Source organism: Sinohyriopsis cumingii, chromosome 10 (assembly GCF_028554795.1).
Source record: "Sinohyriopsis cumingii isolate HCF-2022 chromosome 10, ASM2855479v2, whole genome shotgun sequence".
NCBI classification, from domain to species: domain Eukaryota; kingdom Metazoa; phylum Mollusca; class Bivalvia; order Unionida; family Unionidae; genus Sinohyriopsis; species Sinohyriopsis cumingii.
Window position 1 is genome coordinate 2,446,803 of NC_142970.1, and position 17,566 is coordinate 2,464,368.

Below are 17,566 nucleotides of genomic sequence, written 5' to 3' on the forward strand. Positions count from 1 at the left end.
TGGCCTATGCAATGTTTAGTCCCTTGTGCAAGTGTTGTAGACACATTACTCAATCTGGCCTCTGCAATGTTTAGTCCCTTGTGCAAGTGTTGTAGACACATTACTCAATCTGGCCTCTGCAATGTTTAGTCCCTTGTGCAAGTGTTGTAGACACATTACTCAATCTGGCCTCTGCAATGTTTAGTCCCTTGTGCAAGTGTTGTAGACACATTACTCAATCTGGCCTATGCAATGTTTAGTCCCTTGTGCAAGTGTTGTAGACACATTACTCAATCTGGCCTATGCAATGGTTCATCCTTTGTATGAGTATTATAGGCACATTGCTTTGTTTGGCCTGCAATGTTTGGTGACTTGTATGAGTGTTATAGGCACATTGCTTTGTTTGGCCTGCAATGTTTGGTCCCTTGTATGAGTGTTGTAGACACATTACACAGTCTGGCCTATGCAATGGTTGGTCCCTTGTATGAGTATTATATTCAGATTGCTTTTTTTGGCCTGCAATGTTTCATCCCTTGTATGAGTGTTATAGGCACATTGCTTTGTTTGGCCTGCAATGTTTGGTCCCTTGTATGATTGTTGTAGGAACATTGATCAATGTGATGTGATGTGATGTGATTTGGATTTTTAACATAGCTTTAACAGTTTTTCAGTCATATCACTATGATGTCTGCAGTGTGGCAGTTTATGGTGATGTCTAGCACTGGGGCATCATTGCTGAAGACATGCAGCATGAAATCCCACCAAGTCACATTACCCTGACACCAAGTCGACCAGTCCTAACACTAGCCTCTAAATGCCGAGCACCTAGCAAGGCAGTTGTTAGTACAATTTTTATAAGTCTTCTTTATGACTCGGCTGGGGTTCGAACCCAAATCTCCCACATCCAAGGCAGACACTCTAATCACTGGAGCGGTCCATATTGATCAGTGTAGCCTATTAAATGTTTGGTCCCTGTTATCAGCAGATTACCTGGGTTCCAGTGTATTGTCATATCTGAATGTAATAACAAAATATATTTTATATCAAATTTCTCAACCCATCCATCCCTAAATATTACATACAGAAATTTCCCTACCTGTCCATTCATACTTGTTTTATATTAAAATTTCCCTACCAATCCATACCTGCATATATATAAAAATTTCCCTACCTGTCCATTCATACATAATATAGGTAAACATTTCCCTACCCATACATCCCTACACAATATACATAAAAGTTCCCTACCCAACCATCCCTACATAATATACTGGTATATAAAATTCCCCTACCCATTCATTCCTAGATATTATATATAAAAATTTCCCTACCTGGCCATCCCTACATATATATAAAAATGTCCCTACCTGTCCATCCATAAATAATACATATAAAAATTTCACTACCTGTCCATCCATAAATATTACGTATAAAAAAAATTCCCCTACCCATTCATTACTACATATTATATATAAAATTCCCCTCCCCATTCATATTATATATAAAAATTTCCCTACCTGTCCATCCATAAATATTACATATAAAAAATATTCCCCTACCCATTCATTACTACATATTATATATAAAATTTCCCTACCCAGTCATATTATATATAAAAGATTCCCCTACCCATTCATATTATATATAAAAATGTCCCTACCTGGCCATTCCTACATAAGACTCTTATATTTCAAACAATACATGATACATTGTGTCTTGAACATATTGCAGTGATGCCCACTACAATAGAAACAATCCAAAACAATCCCTTCTCTGGTTTATGCCATCTTCATTGCATTAATATGGTTGAGAGAGATGGAGGGAGGATGGATGGATGGATGGATGGATTAGTGTTTAATGTCACCTCAGCACAATAATGGACATTATGGTGCCAATTAGAAGTAAAGTTCCGTTAATGTAAAAAATGAATAATTGCACAAAAATGTAAAGAATATAAACCCATCCAAATAAATATAAACATGAAGTACTACAACATGAAGGGTAAATAAAAACAAACCATTTTCCATATTGTTGTGTTATTGTGAATACCATTGCTAACATTTCACCCATTCTACCTTGTAGCTGGTAGTACAGCAGAGGAAGGGTCCCTAAGGGGCAGTATTATATTCGGGCCTGATGGAGAAGCCATTCTTATTGGGGGTAAGATCGCACCAACCCACAAACATCATGATCCTCTTCACATATCAGAGGTCCATTATGCCAACAAACACCACACACGAGGTGAGTAAAACTTGGTAGGTTTATGGTTTTAGCTAATCACAGTGAAACATTTCACTGAACTTTGGGTGGAGGTTTGTGTGGCTACCCCTGTTTTTTGCAGTTAATAAAACCTGTCAGTAAAGGCATTCAAGGTTAATAAATTATTATATACAAGAGAAAGGATCCATAAATGCCCTTTATGCGCAAGTGTCTGCTATGACAGACATCACTGTATATACAAAAAAGGGGAGTGAACCCAAGCCAATCATGAAATCGAAACAAAAGAAGACAGAAATGATTAGATGCTTTGGTGCTTTAGCTTAGAAGAAATGCTTTACATTTACCACAGTACATGTAAACTCATACTGAAAGGTAAATTAAATAATGTATATGCTTGCTTATTAGTTGATTCGACTATAAATTGAACCCCCCCCCATTATTAGGGCTACAAAATGCAAATTGACACCCCACCCACCCATTATTAGGGCTACAAAATGCAATTTTCTTTTGATCCTCCTTTAAATTGAGGTGTAATCTGCAAGTCAGATCTGTCTGAAGGAGTGACTTGTTGTCAGTGCAAGTCAGATCTGTCTGAAGGAGTGACTTGTTTTCAGTGCAAGTCAAATCTGTCTGAAGGAGTGAGTTGTTGTCAGTGAGTCAGAGTTGCACTTTGAAAACATAACCTAGCCCAAATAGATAGATAGATAATTAGGTAGATATGGGGCTTATCGGTCAGGTGTACTGGCAGAAAACTTTGTAGATATGTGACTTGGGAAAAAAAAACAGTTAAAATTCTAATTTATAGTAAAGGAAAATACAGCTTAAATCAAAATCATTACTGCATCAGTGTTTATGCAGCAAAACACAAATATTAATACAAATAAAGGTTGTTAGGACTTACATAAAAATGGAAGCAATATACTTGCTAGTAAACACCTATGGTAAACAACATTGATGGACACTTCACTTTGTGGTGGGTAGTATTTAATTTTCCTGTAGTATTTTAGATCCAAGTAACTGTAGCTACAAGTACTGTGTAATGAATACCATCTTGAAACAGATGAACACAGTACATACCATAAATGCATTTCTGAATAGTGGCATAGAAATGTAAAAATATTTGAATTCACAGGAATTTTGTGCACTGCAAAATCTAACATTACCCCTAGAAGATTTGATTTGCTTTTGTACATTATGCTTATAAGATGACCCCTACTAATAAAGAATCAAGTTTTTCATTAAAGAAGGCCAAGTTTTAAGATAGTATATACAATATATATATATATATATATATATATATATATATATATATAATATTAGCACAGAAATGTAGTATTTATAGTATTTGTATGTTTTTCATATATAAAACAACATATTGGAGTATCTGTTGTCCATAATTTGTCACAAACAGTTGCAGGATCTTGATGAGAAATGTGAATCTTTCTCATACCTTTGTTTTAATCATTATGTATAAAGAAAAACTGATTTACCACTCATTTCCTATGCATAAACCTTTGTAACCAGACACTGAGTGCAAGTACAATTTTTCACCATTGTGACCAGGTGTGTCCGTACTGCTGTTTTAGTGAGCCAATCAAAGTTTCTCTGCCATAGATAATCAAATAAAACATGCACTTTCATTGATTAGATGTAGGAGATTTTATATTTGTGTGTTTGATGATGTAGTTTAGTTTATGCATACTCATGGAAAAAAAGAAATCTCATCATGGACAATTTGCAACTATATATAACCTTATGAATTAGTTACTTACAGGGAAACAGTATTGAACTTTCTCTTATGAGTTTAGGAGCAGCAGGGAAGTTCTACAGACCAGACGTTCCAGACCAAATAAAGCTTCCTACGAGAACTTTCTCCGTAGAAGCCTCAGATTTCAAAAATAAGCCTTCCTACGAAAATTAATTTGCGTAAATTCACTCCCGACTGCAATTTTTGTGTGCAAAAATCATTGATTTTGGACAGCAATTTTGGGGGGGTGGGGGGAAATTTATTCTGGTGTCGACAAAGTTTGCAAAGTTTGGCTGCGAGTCTCATGAATAAATTTGATCAAGACCGATTCGATATCTACTAAGCGGATCATGAAGATTAATCGTGATAAAACCGTGCGGTGTTGCCTGGGCGCGGCTGAAGAAATTTTTGAATTTGTTTATGTCCATATCGCCGTTGCACCAGGTCTGATGAATATTTCTCAGTGTGTGAGTATCAACGCCATTGAAAACCGACAAAATGTTACAATTGTCCCTAATTACCTTTGGAATTTGTGTATATCGCTGCGTCACGTAAATAACATCGGTGTTCTTGTGTCGGCCACGCGAGAATATCCTAGCCGGATTAGTTTGCTTATCCAGCATAACATCATCGAATACGACAAGATTATTAACATCGCCATCTAAATTTTCCACGGATGGGGTTTCATTGATGTCTGTGATGAATTCTATCGTGCCTTCGTCGGTATTGTCGCTAAATTCTTTTAGTACTTGATAGCAACGCTGATCATCAACGGACGGTGCAACCAAATACAATTTATCCCATTTTAGCCATCGCATTATCAAATTTAGCAACAACTGCGTCTTTCCAGAACCGGACGGGCCAATAATTATCATCCTTATCGAATTTGGTAACACCGCGTTGTGTTTCACCTGCTCGCGTCGCTTCGTGGCCGAAAAATCAATTACATTCATGTTACTAGAATATATGGATCTATATTGTGTTAAATGTCGCACGCGCACAGCTACGATAAATCCAACCGAAATCGTCACACGCAACAACAGGAACGCAATTGCAGGAGAATGCGAAGTTTGTAAGACGCGCAAGTTCAAATTTGTAAAAAAAAAAATAGAAGAACCGGAGGAGACATTACCGCCTCCATGAAAAATCTACCCGGGTTGCCTTGGGCGAAATATCCCGGAGAAAAGCATCTGCCAGGATACAATTACTGCGGACCCGGCACAAGGCTCGATATAAGACTCAACGATAATAATCAACCAAATCCCGGCGAAGATCCAGTAAACGCCATCGATAACGCGTGTTACTATCACGATCTTGCGTATCGTAGCGGGGATTTACAACAAAGACATCTCGCTGATATTAGGCTAATTCATGCAATAGACGCGATTCCTGACAAAAAATTCAAAGAAAAATTGGCAACCTGGTTGATAAAAGGCGCGATGAAAGGTAAATTAGTACTCGGCGCTGGTAAATAATAATGGAGCAAATATATTATTCTCCGCGAGGTTTTTGGCGAGGAAAATCAGCAATATCCAAACTCGCCAAGGCAGCAAAAGTAAAACAATCCGTTGCTGAATCGTGGCTATCGAAACAGGCAGTCTGGCAAATATATCTTCCCCCGCCTAAGAAAATATCATATGCGAGTTTCTCCGTCAGTGTCCCTAATGAAGTCCATCAGGCTGATCTTATGTTTCTTCCTCACGATACCGTCGACGGAGTCACATACAAGTATGTGTTGACGGTTGTTGATATCGCTAGCAGATACAAGGAAGCGGAACCGTTATCGAATAAAACAGCAACAGAGATTGCTAAGGCGTTTAGCGAAATTTATTCACGATCTCCATTAACATGGCCGAAGCTTCTCCAGGTTGATCCAGGTCGAGAATTTCTCGGCGCGGTTACTTCATTGATGAAAAAGAATAATGTTAAAATCCGTCGCGGTATTGTAGGTGTTCATCACAATCAGGCTATCGTCGAAAGATTCAATAAAACTCTTGCAGAACGATTATTCGGATATCAGTACGCGCGCGAATTTATTCAAGATAATCGATCTCATGATTGGGTATCAAGATTGCCTCATGTGATTAACGCACTAAATAACGAGACAACGAGAACAATAGCAATGAAGCCTGCAATTGCGATTACAAAAATGAAAATACCCCTAAAGCGAGATTCTACTATTCCGCCTGTGCTAGGTAGCGTCACGGTCAGGTATTTATATAAAGAAGGCGAGGCTGAAGGAGGAAGAAAAAGAGCAACCGATCCAACCTGGAGCGTAACAACACATAAAATATCAGCCGTAACAAGATCGTCAGGAAGACCAGCAATTTATTTTCTAGATTCACTAGCGCCACAGCGCGGATTTACCAAGGAAGAATTACAAATAATACCGAAAGATACTCAACTACCGCCAGCGTCATTAATGTGAAACCGAATTCTACCTAACTGAGATAATTTTCTTACTCTTGACACGGCTAAATAAACTAAATTTGACCAGGAAATTCTATCATCGACGATCCAAACTTGGCCATCCACGGTTAATCCCTGCGATGAATGTATCGTTGTTGCGTAGCCTAATTTCCATGGTGATCTTTCTGCGTTTATCGCGTCATTGACAAGATTAATATCAACGAGAATAATATCATTCAAGACCAAGATCTTTTCCTCTCCGCAGGGTAAAGTAACACTGATATTTTGTTTCCTGGTATCAGCGGGCCTGTAACACAACGGCACCTGCAATGTTGGAAATTTCTCGTAATGAAGCTTGAATAATATTTCCTGAATAACATCACGAACAATTTTCCTACTAGCAACAATCAGATGATCGGGACGCCACAAATTAAGAAAAATATCCATCGGAGTCTCGTCGATTATTCTTCTCATCACATCGCATTGAATTTTATTCGGTTGTAATCGAATTAATTTCTTAAATTCGGTCAGTAAAATATCATCGGATCTGTAATCGGCGTCGATTTCCTCATAATAGTCAACGAAATTCCTGAGCCATTCGTGAGGAGATTCACCATCAATCGGATCAGGTTGGCCATGATCTCCGCACATTATCACGGCTGTATTTTTCTCCTCCAGCCAGGTCAGGAAAGATTTTAATACAACTAAATTTACCGTGCAAATTTCATCAAATATTATAATTTTGTTGATATATTTATTTCCCATGCGAGCCGAATCCCATAATCCACCGCTGTATTTGAAATAACTGTGATACGTGCAAGAATCAACGCCGCGTTGCCTTATTTCTCGCGCTAATCTGTGAGTTGGAGTCAACACGATCATATCAGATTTCGCAAATAAATTTATCGCTCGCGTTGTTTTACCGCTACCACCAGGACCATTCATGTAAACGAATTTGTTACGTGAAATCGGGTCAAATGCAGATGCAGCCATCGATATTTCCTCGCATTTATCTCGATGAAATTTATCGCAATCTTCGACATCGGCGTCCTCACAGTAATCTAGGATATCCTCGTTTTTTATCCTCCAAGTTCCCCAAGAACCATCGGAGATTAAATTATCCAGCCTATACTGGTATTTCTTATCGATATAAAACGAGTCCGTTGCGACCCTTACCGCGATATCAGAAAATTTATTTATCATCGACAGTAAATTTATACTCACATAAGCGAGCATCGATGATCTCAAATGCGTATACTGCGCTGATTCTCCGTCAAGGTAACTAATTACGGTACCTAATTTTTCTCCGTCAATGATAATATTCTCTCTGTTGCAGAATATTCCACGCGATACCGTATCGGCTATAATAAAGTCCATTTCGGCATCGTTGATAAATAACCTAGCGTGTCGGTGTTTATGATCAACGGATCCTCCTTGAGTAAATTTGCCAATTATTTTTCTTCCAATATCTTTCGCGTTTTCACAATCCGTCGGCAACCACACCTTAGTTTGTTTTCTGTAGGATATAATCGCCTCGCTAACCATCAACGATATTAACATTGACGAATCCAGCATATACCTCAACAACACCGTGGGAACCCATCTGCGTTGAGATAAATGCCGACCAAACCAAATATAACAAATTTTATGTAAATTTTCAGCAAACTCGAATGAAGTAACATAAGCGAATCCGGTCATGACAAAATCAGGTAACGGTCCGTTAATTGCTACCCTTGTCATTTCGTTGGTGGGATGGCCAAATGTAGCAAAATAATCCGCACAATCGCCATATCCGAGGAAACTTCCAGGATAGCACGCGCTCATATCAACGGATATCATGTCTTCGAAATAATATTTGGTATTCCACAATCCGCCATGGCCGTATTCGATACAGCTAAGTTGAATATCAGTGAGAAATTCATTCCTTGTGGGTTTCCACGAATTTCTCTCTCTAGCAGCGTGAGCAGCAACAGACGGAACCGTAAAACAATTCGTTAATAACTGATCAGGATTTGACGAATATTTCACCGCGATATTTTTCATAGATTCATGTAATTTTTCATCACGGTAAATATCTCCTCGCGGCAAGATAAACTGATCATACCTTTCTTCGCTCGAGAATAACCAAACCGATATCGGATCAGACGCGGCTAATATTTTGATATATCGGAACATGGCATCAGCGCCATCCACGGGATAAAATTTAACAACCCTATCTCGCGGGAATATCATTACCGATTGCGACCACGCATGTGAATTATGATCAACAATTTCGATTGGTACTCCTCGAGATTTAAGTTTCTTGCTCAACACAGCAACATCGTCAATCGATGCGCCTTCAACAACTGTCTTTGCCCATGAATTAATTTTATTCAACCTCAACTGAGTCAGACCAGATCCACGACGAGCGTTTTTCATGTGCTCGATAACGCGCTCAGCCACGCAGTTTATCATCGGTGATTCTTTCATCGCGGGTAGATTTTTCACATCCGGGTTGTTATTTAGCCGATAAATTCCATAGACAACAGCGCTAGAAGGATACGCCCTGGCATAATAAGGACCATCGATTCCCAATAATAATCCTGGCTTCGAATTTTTATCAAGAACGACGTTTTTCTTACCGCCACGCACGGGATCTCGTTTATCGCGAATAATCCAAGTGTCGTCAGGCATTTGTGCAATAAATTTTATTCCAAAGATAAATCGTTCTTCCTTATGTTCGGATTTTATGTGCTCGATTATTTTTTTCGCCCGATCCAGATTCATCGTAGCATCAACAGCGTTAGTTTTCCACGTCGACCAAACATGAATCGCCCCATCATCGAAAAATTCTTTTTTAGCGCGATCGACCTCAGGAATGATATATTCTGCCTCATCAAGATCAAATGTATCCATTATTATATTTTAGACAAATGTTTAAATTATATAATGCAATGCAAATGGATACCAATCGGATCAACAAAATCATGCGACAAATCCTGCAGAGGCGATTATTGTGGTGCTCACATATATGCGATTCGACGAGGCAGTAAAGGACCACAACGGTGTTTAGTTTGTCAAGTTGGTACTCGAGGAAAGACCCGATTGTGTTTGTCCTGTGGAGGAAAGAATTATCGGGAATTGCTCAGATATTACAAAAAGAAATCTTCCTCGGTGATAACATGCGAAGAAGATTATATTAATCGATTCAAGGCAAATTATGATTTAAACAAATGGAATATTGTATATGGAAATGAAATCGACGACTCCTGCAATGAAAATCACATGCGAGTATAGATCTCATCCTACGATCAAGGGTTACGAGGCTTCATCAGATGGTATTGTCAGAAATATCAGAACGAAGAAAAATGCTGGTAAGGTTGGTAATTCGGGTTATCTCAGATTTACTGTCAGTGAGAATAAAAAAACGAATTATTTCTGTCACAGATTTGTGTTCGAATGTCACAAAGGACCTATCAGGGATGGTCTTGTTATCGACCACATTGACGGAAATAAACTTAACAACAAAATATCTAAACTTCGCGCAGTAACTCCAAGTGAAAATTGTAAATTTAATGGCGGATACAGAATACCAAAGGCAGTTAAATCAGTAAATAGAGAAACAAATGAAGAAATTATATTCACGTCGATGAGCGCCGCTGCAAAATATTATAATATTAATCCAGCATCGGTGCATCGTGCGGCAGAAAAAATAACTAGCGCAGCATTTTCCTACAAATTTGGCGAGTGGATCGAGTTTTACTATATTCCGATAATATCCGAAGAAAATTAATTAAATATTACAAAATTAATATAACATGAATGAACAAACCATAAATAACATCATCGAAGCCATCGATGATCTGAGAAAGAAAAAAATAAATCTTCCCTCGGAGTTGGACGCGAATAAAATCCGATCCGAATTCGAGACGATTGTTCAGGGGAAACTTGAATACAAATACACGCTGCCGTCAGAGTACAAATTAATAAAGAAAATCCAGATTGCGATGTATCAATCACTTGCGACAGTCAGCGATGATCGCGTCGAGGATTTTGTTAAATTATCGACGCTGGTAGAAAAAGCTAGGTTGATTTTATCAGAAGCATACGAGTCAAAAAAAATTACAAGTTCACGCATCAGACAGCTGAAAAAACTTGTCGATGAGAGCAAGGCCAAGGAAATCGCAGACTCTTGAATTTTCCTGAATATTTTCCGCAAACAACAAAAAAAACCAAAAATTAAAAAAATATATTAATTTTGAAAATTTCCCTGGATTTTATTTATTTTTTTGGCCCGTTTTTCCCTGGCAGATGGATTTACGATCTTACCAGCAGATTGATACTTATCGTTTCCCCGCGTATATCAAGCAAATTTCCTTTCTGATCCGTTAGTTTGAAATTTATCTTCGACAATAATCGATTATGACATCGCAGATAAAACGGATTCACCGGCTCCTTTATTATCAAATAACCCGGAGAAGCGCTAGGTGAAAACGAATACAAGATAAAACCCTGCTGCGCTTGATTTGACTCTGACGAATCAACATTGTAACTGCCCTCGACAACATCCGCGTGAAGATAAATCGCGATAACTTCCGTTATATTAACGATACCTGGCGAGATATGCCGCCCTTGCCCGGCGGGATCGTTATTGTGTTTGAGAATCAATTCCAATTGTACTTTTTTAGTCCACGCGGCATGTAACTTCGGAAATAAATCATCGATGGTATCAGTGACGGATTTTCTCATTTTATCAACGTCATAATCAGGAAATTTGAAATTTGGTAGCGTTTCCTCGGTTAATCCAAATACTCTCATGAATTTTTGTTTTTCTCCTGAATTTCTGATCAACTCGAATTTGCTAATAGGAAGAACATAATCGGCAATTGATATATCGTCGACTATCGCCTGAATAAACATGTCGTGATAATATTCAACATCATTCGCGAGTTGATTTAAAATCTTCACGCGTTTGATAATTTCGCTACATGAGCCTGATTTATTTAAGATGCATTCATGAAAGGATTCCCGCAATAAATTTAATTGTATTGTATGTTCTTGAATAAATTCGTCGAGGGTTCTTCTTACCAAGATACCGTCTATGGGGGCTATTATCTTAATGTGGGTAGCGTCGAAGATTTTCACACCGGGGGGAATTTTAGGAAGAGGCAACCACGAGAGAATTCTTTCGTTAATAAAAGTAAAAGCGAATATTACCCAGTTAAATTTGTGGTTGTTTATGAGGTTGATGGCGCTATCAATCAGAGGCTTGTGTTTGATATCTCCATACCATCCTTCGTCGGTGGTAAAATCTTCTTTTTTTGGTTCCGGTAGTTCTGGAGGAGCTTCCTCGTACCAACCTGGAATAATAAAATCTGATTTTTTTGGTTTTGCTAGAGGTGCGATTTCAGGCCAACCTAATATGGTCCTAATCGATGATTGGTAAATATCTACCATGTACGGCGATTTCACCTCTATCATCGATGACAGTGTTGGTTCATGCGCAGATATTTTTATTCCCGGAGTAGCATCGCCGGTTATATTTGATATTCTGGTGGTAAATTCCTTATCCAGCTGATCAATTTCGTAACTGCCTGTTGGTATGCCAACGACGATCCAATCTGGCGTTCCATCGGGTTTGTTTTTGTTGGCAAAAACAAGCGAATTATTTGATAATAATCTGCCAAATGATTTCGATCTAACATTAGGCCAACTATTGTAGACACGCAATTGTGTTAACGCAATTTCTTTGACGCTGATTGGTGTTGGAAAATTAATACTAAATTCAGGTTTGGTTGAGCTTAACGATATTAGCGTCGTTGTCAGCGGTGTCGTGTTTGTCACTATCTGGGCTAGCTCGGACATTATTAATATTCATTTGTTCAATCTCCGAGTAAATACCGATCATTACCGAAAATTCTAGATCGGAGATAACGCCATCATTGAGACTCTCCGAAAGCAACGATGATAATTTCGAATACGCGTCATTGATTTTAGTTAGTTTGTTTTTGTACAATGATAACTTTTCACTCGTGCACGAGGAGATTTTTTTCGCTACGATATTGAGAACACCAGCGATTGTCGTTGTTGACGAGATTATTATCGTTGCTACGATCGGCGCGATTGTTGTTACCGCGGATAAAATTATTCCAGCACCAGCGACTACCGCGTACACGGCGACGTCAATGGTAACTAATCTACGCTGGTATTTTTTTATTTTTGTTTGATATTCGTCGAGGAGTTTTTTTTAGCGAATCCTGCCATGATCGCGCCTGATTGTAACGGTAATCCGATGCGGTCATTTATTAAATTATTTACCTGACTAATTCTTGGTAAGTCAGTTTTCCGTTTTCAAATGGTTGGGGGTTTCCCTATCTCGACAACTACAACCGGCTCGGGTTGACCAATTACGGTCCAAACCGATAAATATTCGAAAATTACAAAATAATACACTGGTCCCATGGTGGTTCTGTCTTGTGGTTCTAGTGTGAAATTTACGATGTTATTTTCATCTATGGAAATAACGAAAAATCCAGGATAGTATTCATAAATTTCATGATTATCGGCCGTCACGTTAAATTTTATTGACTTCGAAATAATATATACTCGATATACACCCTGAATTGGCGCGGTAAAGTTAAAAGAATCATTATCAGGTGTCCAGGTAATATTTTGTGTCCTCAGCACAAATGATACATTGCAGGAAAGATCTTTTGATTCTACCTGATCTGGTATCGAAATACGCATCAACGCAGGAATATCCAACGATGATATTTCTAAGTTAATATCACTAATTTTTGTAGTTGCGTCGAGAAGTTTCGCGTTGATATTTTGAATTTCTCCGTCGTAAACTGATGTATCGACTTTTTTATTTGCTAATTCTCGTACCACGTTAATTTCCTCGGATATTTTAGTAACATCTTCGCTGATTTTTTTTGTTTTCTCGTGGAGATCATCGTGTGATGTTTTATCGACTTTTTCGTTTACGATTTGGCGTACCGCGTTAATATCATCGTTGATGGATTTTGTTTTCTCGTCGTGTGATGTTTTATCGATTTTTTCGTTTACGATTTGGCGTACCGCGTTAATATCATCGTTAATTTTAGTAATATCCTCGTCGATTTTTCTTGTTTTCTCGCTGAGATCGTTATGTGATGTTTTATCGGTTTTTTGAAATATTAGTGCACGTGCCGATTCAATATCTTTGTTGATTTGGGCGATATCCTCATTGATGGATTTTATTTTCTCGCTGAGATCGCTGTGTGATGTTCTATCGGCTTTTTGAAATATTAATGCACGTGCCGCTTCAATATCTTTGTTGATTTGGGCGATATCTTCGTTTATTTTCTTTGTTTTCTCGGTAAGATCGTTATGTGATGTTCTATCGATTTTCTGACCCATCGCGGTATTTATTTTGGTAATTTCCTCGTTGATGGATTTTACTTTCTCGCTGAGATCGTTATGTGATGTTCTATCGGTTTTTTGAAATATTAGTGCACGTGCCGATTCAATATCTTTGTTGATTTGGGCGATATCTTCGTTGATTTTTCTTGTTTTCTCGGTAAGATCGTTATGTGATGTTCTATCGGCTTTTTGAAATATTAATGCACGTGCCGATTCAATCTCTCTGTTGATTTGGGCAATATCTTCGTTTATTTTTCTTGTTTTCTCGTTGAGGTCGTTATGTGTAGTTGAAGAGGTATCGATGATTTTTTTTATATCCTCGTCGAGTTTTTTACTGAGATTTTTTGATGTATCGTCTAGTTTTTTAAGATCGTTAGTTAGCTTGGTAAATCTTTTTGTCACTCTATCCTGAAGATCGTCGTGTGATGCTTTATCAGCCTTTAGAAGCATCGCCGCTGATAGCTCTTTGTCGGATTTTTCCACATCCGCGATATTGGCCTTCAGGGGTAACTTCGCTATAATATCGGCGATATCAGCAATAGATTTTAATACCATCTCCGATTGACGAGTAAACTGACTAATATGATCGCGGTATTCGTCTCGCTTGATTATATCAGTTATTTTGACGTTGCTGGTTTGTAATCTTCCTTCGGTATTTTGAAAAACAGCAACTTCGCCAGGGTCCACCTCTGACAGCGATAGAAGATTGTTAATATCGCTCTTGGTTGCGAACTTTGATAGATCGACGTCAGTCACTTCTGCCTTTTCCTTCCTGTAGATAAATCTACCGTAAATATCAACCATGATATTTATCTACGGCGTATTCAAATACAATTTTGTGATACGGACCGGATGATTTTGAAATTGCGTCAAGAACATTAATTGACTCCGGACCGCATATTGGTGGATCCGCTAATGTCTGCGTTGGAAGTGTCGAATACCAAATCGGAAGATTTAGTTTTGACACATAGCTGATAAATTCATTTGGCGGTGCTAATCCATAAGAGTCAAAATAAACGACTTCGCGAGGATTAATCGCGTATGCAACCCAGTGTGTGCCAGGGCCGGTATTTTTATCGAGATTAATTATTCCCGTCTCGGTAGGGTTTGGTTTGTTTGGTAGTTGATCTCGCATAAATACGCCTCTGAAAAATTTTATTTTTTTATTCTTTGCTTCGTTGATCAAATCTAAATTTGAGGCTGGTAGACTCGTCTTAGGCCGGATCCGTATGGGGGGCGTCTTAGATAAAGGCCGGATCCTTTTTGTTGTTTTTGCAACATTTTCGCGATTAAGGGAGAGAGGACGGGAAGTAACCCTCCCTTTTTTTTACGGTATCCACTTCCTGTAATTTTACTTGTTAATGCGGAACCTATTTGGGAACCTATGCCTGTTAGCGCGCCTAATCCTAATGTCTTTCCAATCACCGGAAGAGCCATTTTTATCAGAGGAAGAAAAGGAAGAATTCCGCCTGTTTTGACCATGTTTGACCATGTAGAAATCTTTGATTTTAAGGTTACATTTTCTCGACAGGAGCGTCGATGATTCTCATTCTGCCACTGATGCCTTCCAAGATCATTGTTCTATCGCTGAGAATTACCGCGATCACTTTGTGATTAAGTCCAGCTGTGTTAATTCTGGCTTTGAAATGGATATCAACGACGGATTGTTTTACCAGGTCGAGATGCTCCAGGGAAAAGTAATAGATAGGATAAAATTTATTAAAATCTAGCTGCGATATTTGCAATCCTGTATCGATATTTTGATCGCGACCCATGAAACTTAATAAGCGATGATATGCACGAGCCGTCGAATGATTTTCAAAATCAATTGATATTTCCTCGGATGGTTCTTGTTGGCCGTTTATTCTCAACGACACATTTGTCGCTCCAATGTGATCAAATATCATATGACTGTATAATTGATGATATCTATCGGTACGCAAAAACGCGATAAAGATATGCCTAGGTGCAGAGGTACCTTGCTGCGATGCAATACGCCAGGTAAAATCACCATTAATATTGGTAGTTGTGGAATCTGTTGTTGTTGTCAGCCATGACATGACAGATTTACCGCCTTGATTCATGAATGATAATAATTTTTCTTCCTCAATTATCGATGGGGTTATCGCTGGCATCCACAAGGTAAATTTTAGTAATCTTACTATGCCGTTATTATTCGCGGCATCATTGGGACCTATCACGCCAGTAGCGTAATCGACAGCACCTTCTCGCCAGATAGCATCGTTGCTATTTTCCTTTCTAATAAACGTAACAGTGTGTTTTGCTCCGTAGATAATTTTCCTGAAATGTCTGCAAAATCCGAATATATGGGATAATGGGATAGCACAAGCGAATCTTCTGTTACCTGGTGATAGCATGGACTTTCGCGTGGTAAATCCGAGATTATAATCAGTATAAGGTTTAATGATCATATCTTCGATACCAGCGGGAGCAGCAGGATTGGCGCGATCGTTGGGTTGTCTGATGTCAAACGGCCTACTTTCGGGACGATTAGTATTATCCTTGGCAAACATCATACTAGGGCCAGCTGATCTAGTAAAATCATCCGAGTATCTAGCTAGGCCTATTATCGTTGTTGCTAAGTCAATATCATTAGTAATTGACTCAATCTCTCTTCCGTCGATCATGTAAGTGGCGCTCTTGAATAATGCCATAATACCGTTATTGACGAATCCGACTCTAAAATCTGCCCCATAATTGGTACCATCCGTTTTAACAACTTCCCCAATAACTTCGATATATGCCTCAGATGGAAGAAAATATCTTGTTGTATCGTGAACTTGAATTTCCAAGCGATTAGGTGTATTTGGTTCAACTGCATCGTACGAGAAATACTGGAAATCTCGCACGGATGTGTCCCTACCTACAGGCTCGTCCATGTCAAATACTTCATTTGACACTTGTGCGAACATTTATTATTAAGAATATCATCTAAAACGAAGACCACTGCCTGAAATAAAACTTGTATTAGCAACTTCATTTGCGAGATTTGTCTTAGCAACTTCCCGCGCTATATTTGTCTTAGCAACTTCCTTTGCGAGATCATTTATTTTTTTATTTGCTGCGTCGTTTATGGCTTTACTGACTTCGGGTGGCATTTCTCTGGTGCTAGGTAATTTGACGGGTTGTTTTTTGCGCATTAAATTTAATATTTTACTTTTGACAACATTGAAGCCTTTACTGGCCAAATTACCGATACCAGAGAGAGCAGTCTCGCCGATCTTTCCTATTGCTTTTAACCCGAACTGTTTGACCACGGGTCCAATTTTAGGTATTATTCGCGTAACGAGACTTCCAATGATATCACCGAATCCATTGCCGTGGATATATTTGTACACGGGCAATCTAGAGTTTACTATGCGGACCTGTTTGGGTCTGCGCTGATGTTTGTGAACAATCATGTTATTTCAATTGTGTTGTTTTAATCGATGAGCTCATCGACAAGTTCCTTGTAAATGTGAGAGTTAATGACGCCACCGCGGAATAATCGCTGACAAATATCTGAGGCCTCGTTGATTATTTCATGAGAGTTATTTCCGGCTCGTTTTCCTCCGATTAATATTTCGAGGCGAGATACATCATTGACGACGCTGTCAGGGCAAATAGTATATCCGCTTCCTGTCTTTGGTTCTGTTTCATCTGACGATGGACCTGGCGAATCAGACGACATTGGCGAATAGATTTGTGGAGATGAAGGGGGGGAACCCTTAAAAAACCAACCCTCTGCTGGATCAATACCCCATCTTATTTTGGGGGTAGGTAAGGGACCCTTCCAGTTTGTCAGTTCGGGGTCGAAGGGGGGTAATG

The 17,566-nt window shown here is 38.7% G+C and overlaps 1 protein-coding gene across 1 annotated transcript in view; it reads left to right on the forward strand.

Moving 5' to 3' along the window:
- Nucleotides 1-17,566, forward strand: part of LOC149789493 (uncharacterized) — a 328,072-nt gene that overhangs the window by 166,852 nt on the left and 143,654 nt on the right. The window contains exon 11 of the mRNA XM_089971520.1: nucleotides 2,062-2,220. Coding sequence (XP_089827646.1) covers nucleotides 2,062-2,220 — 159 coding nt within the window. The remainder of the gene's footprint in view (nucleotides 1-2,061; nucleotides 2,221-17,566) is intronic.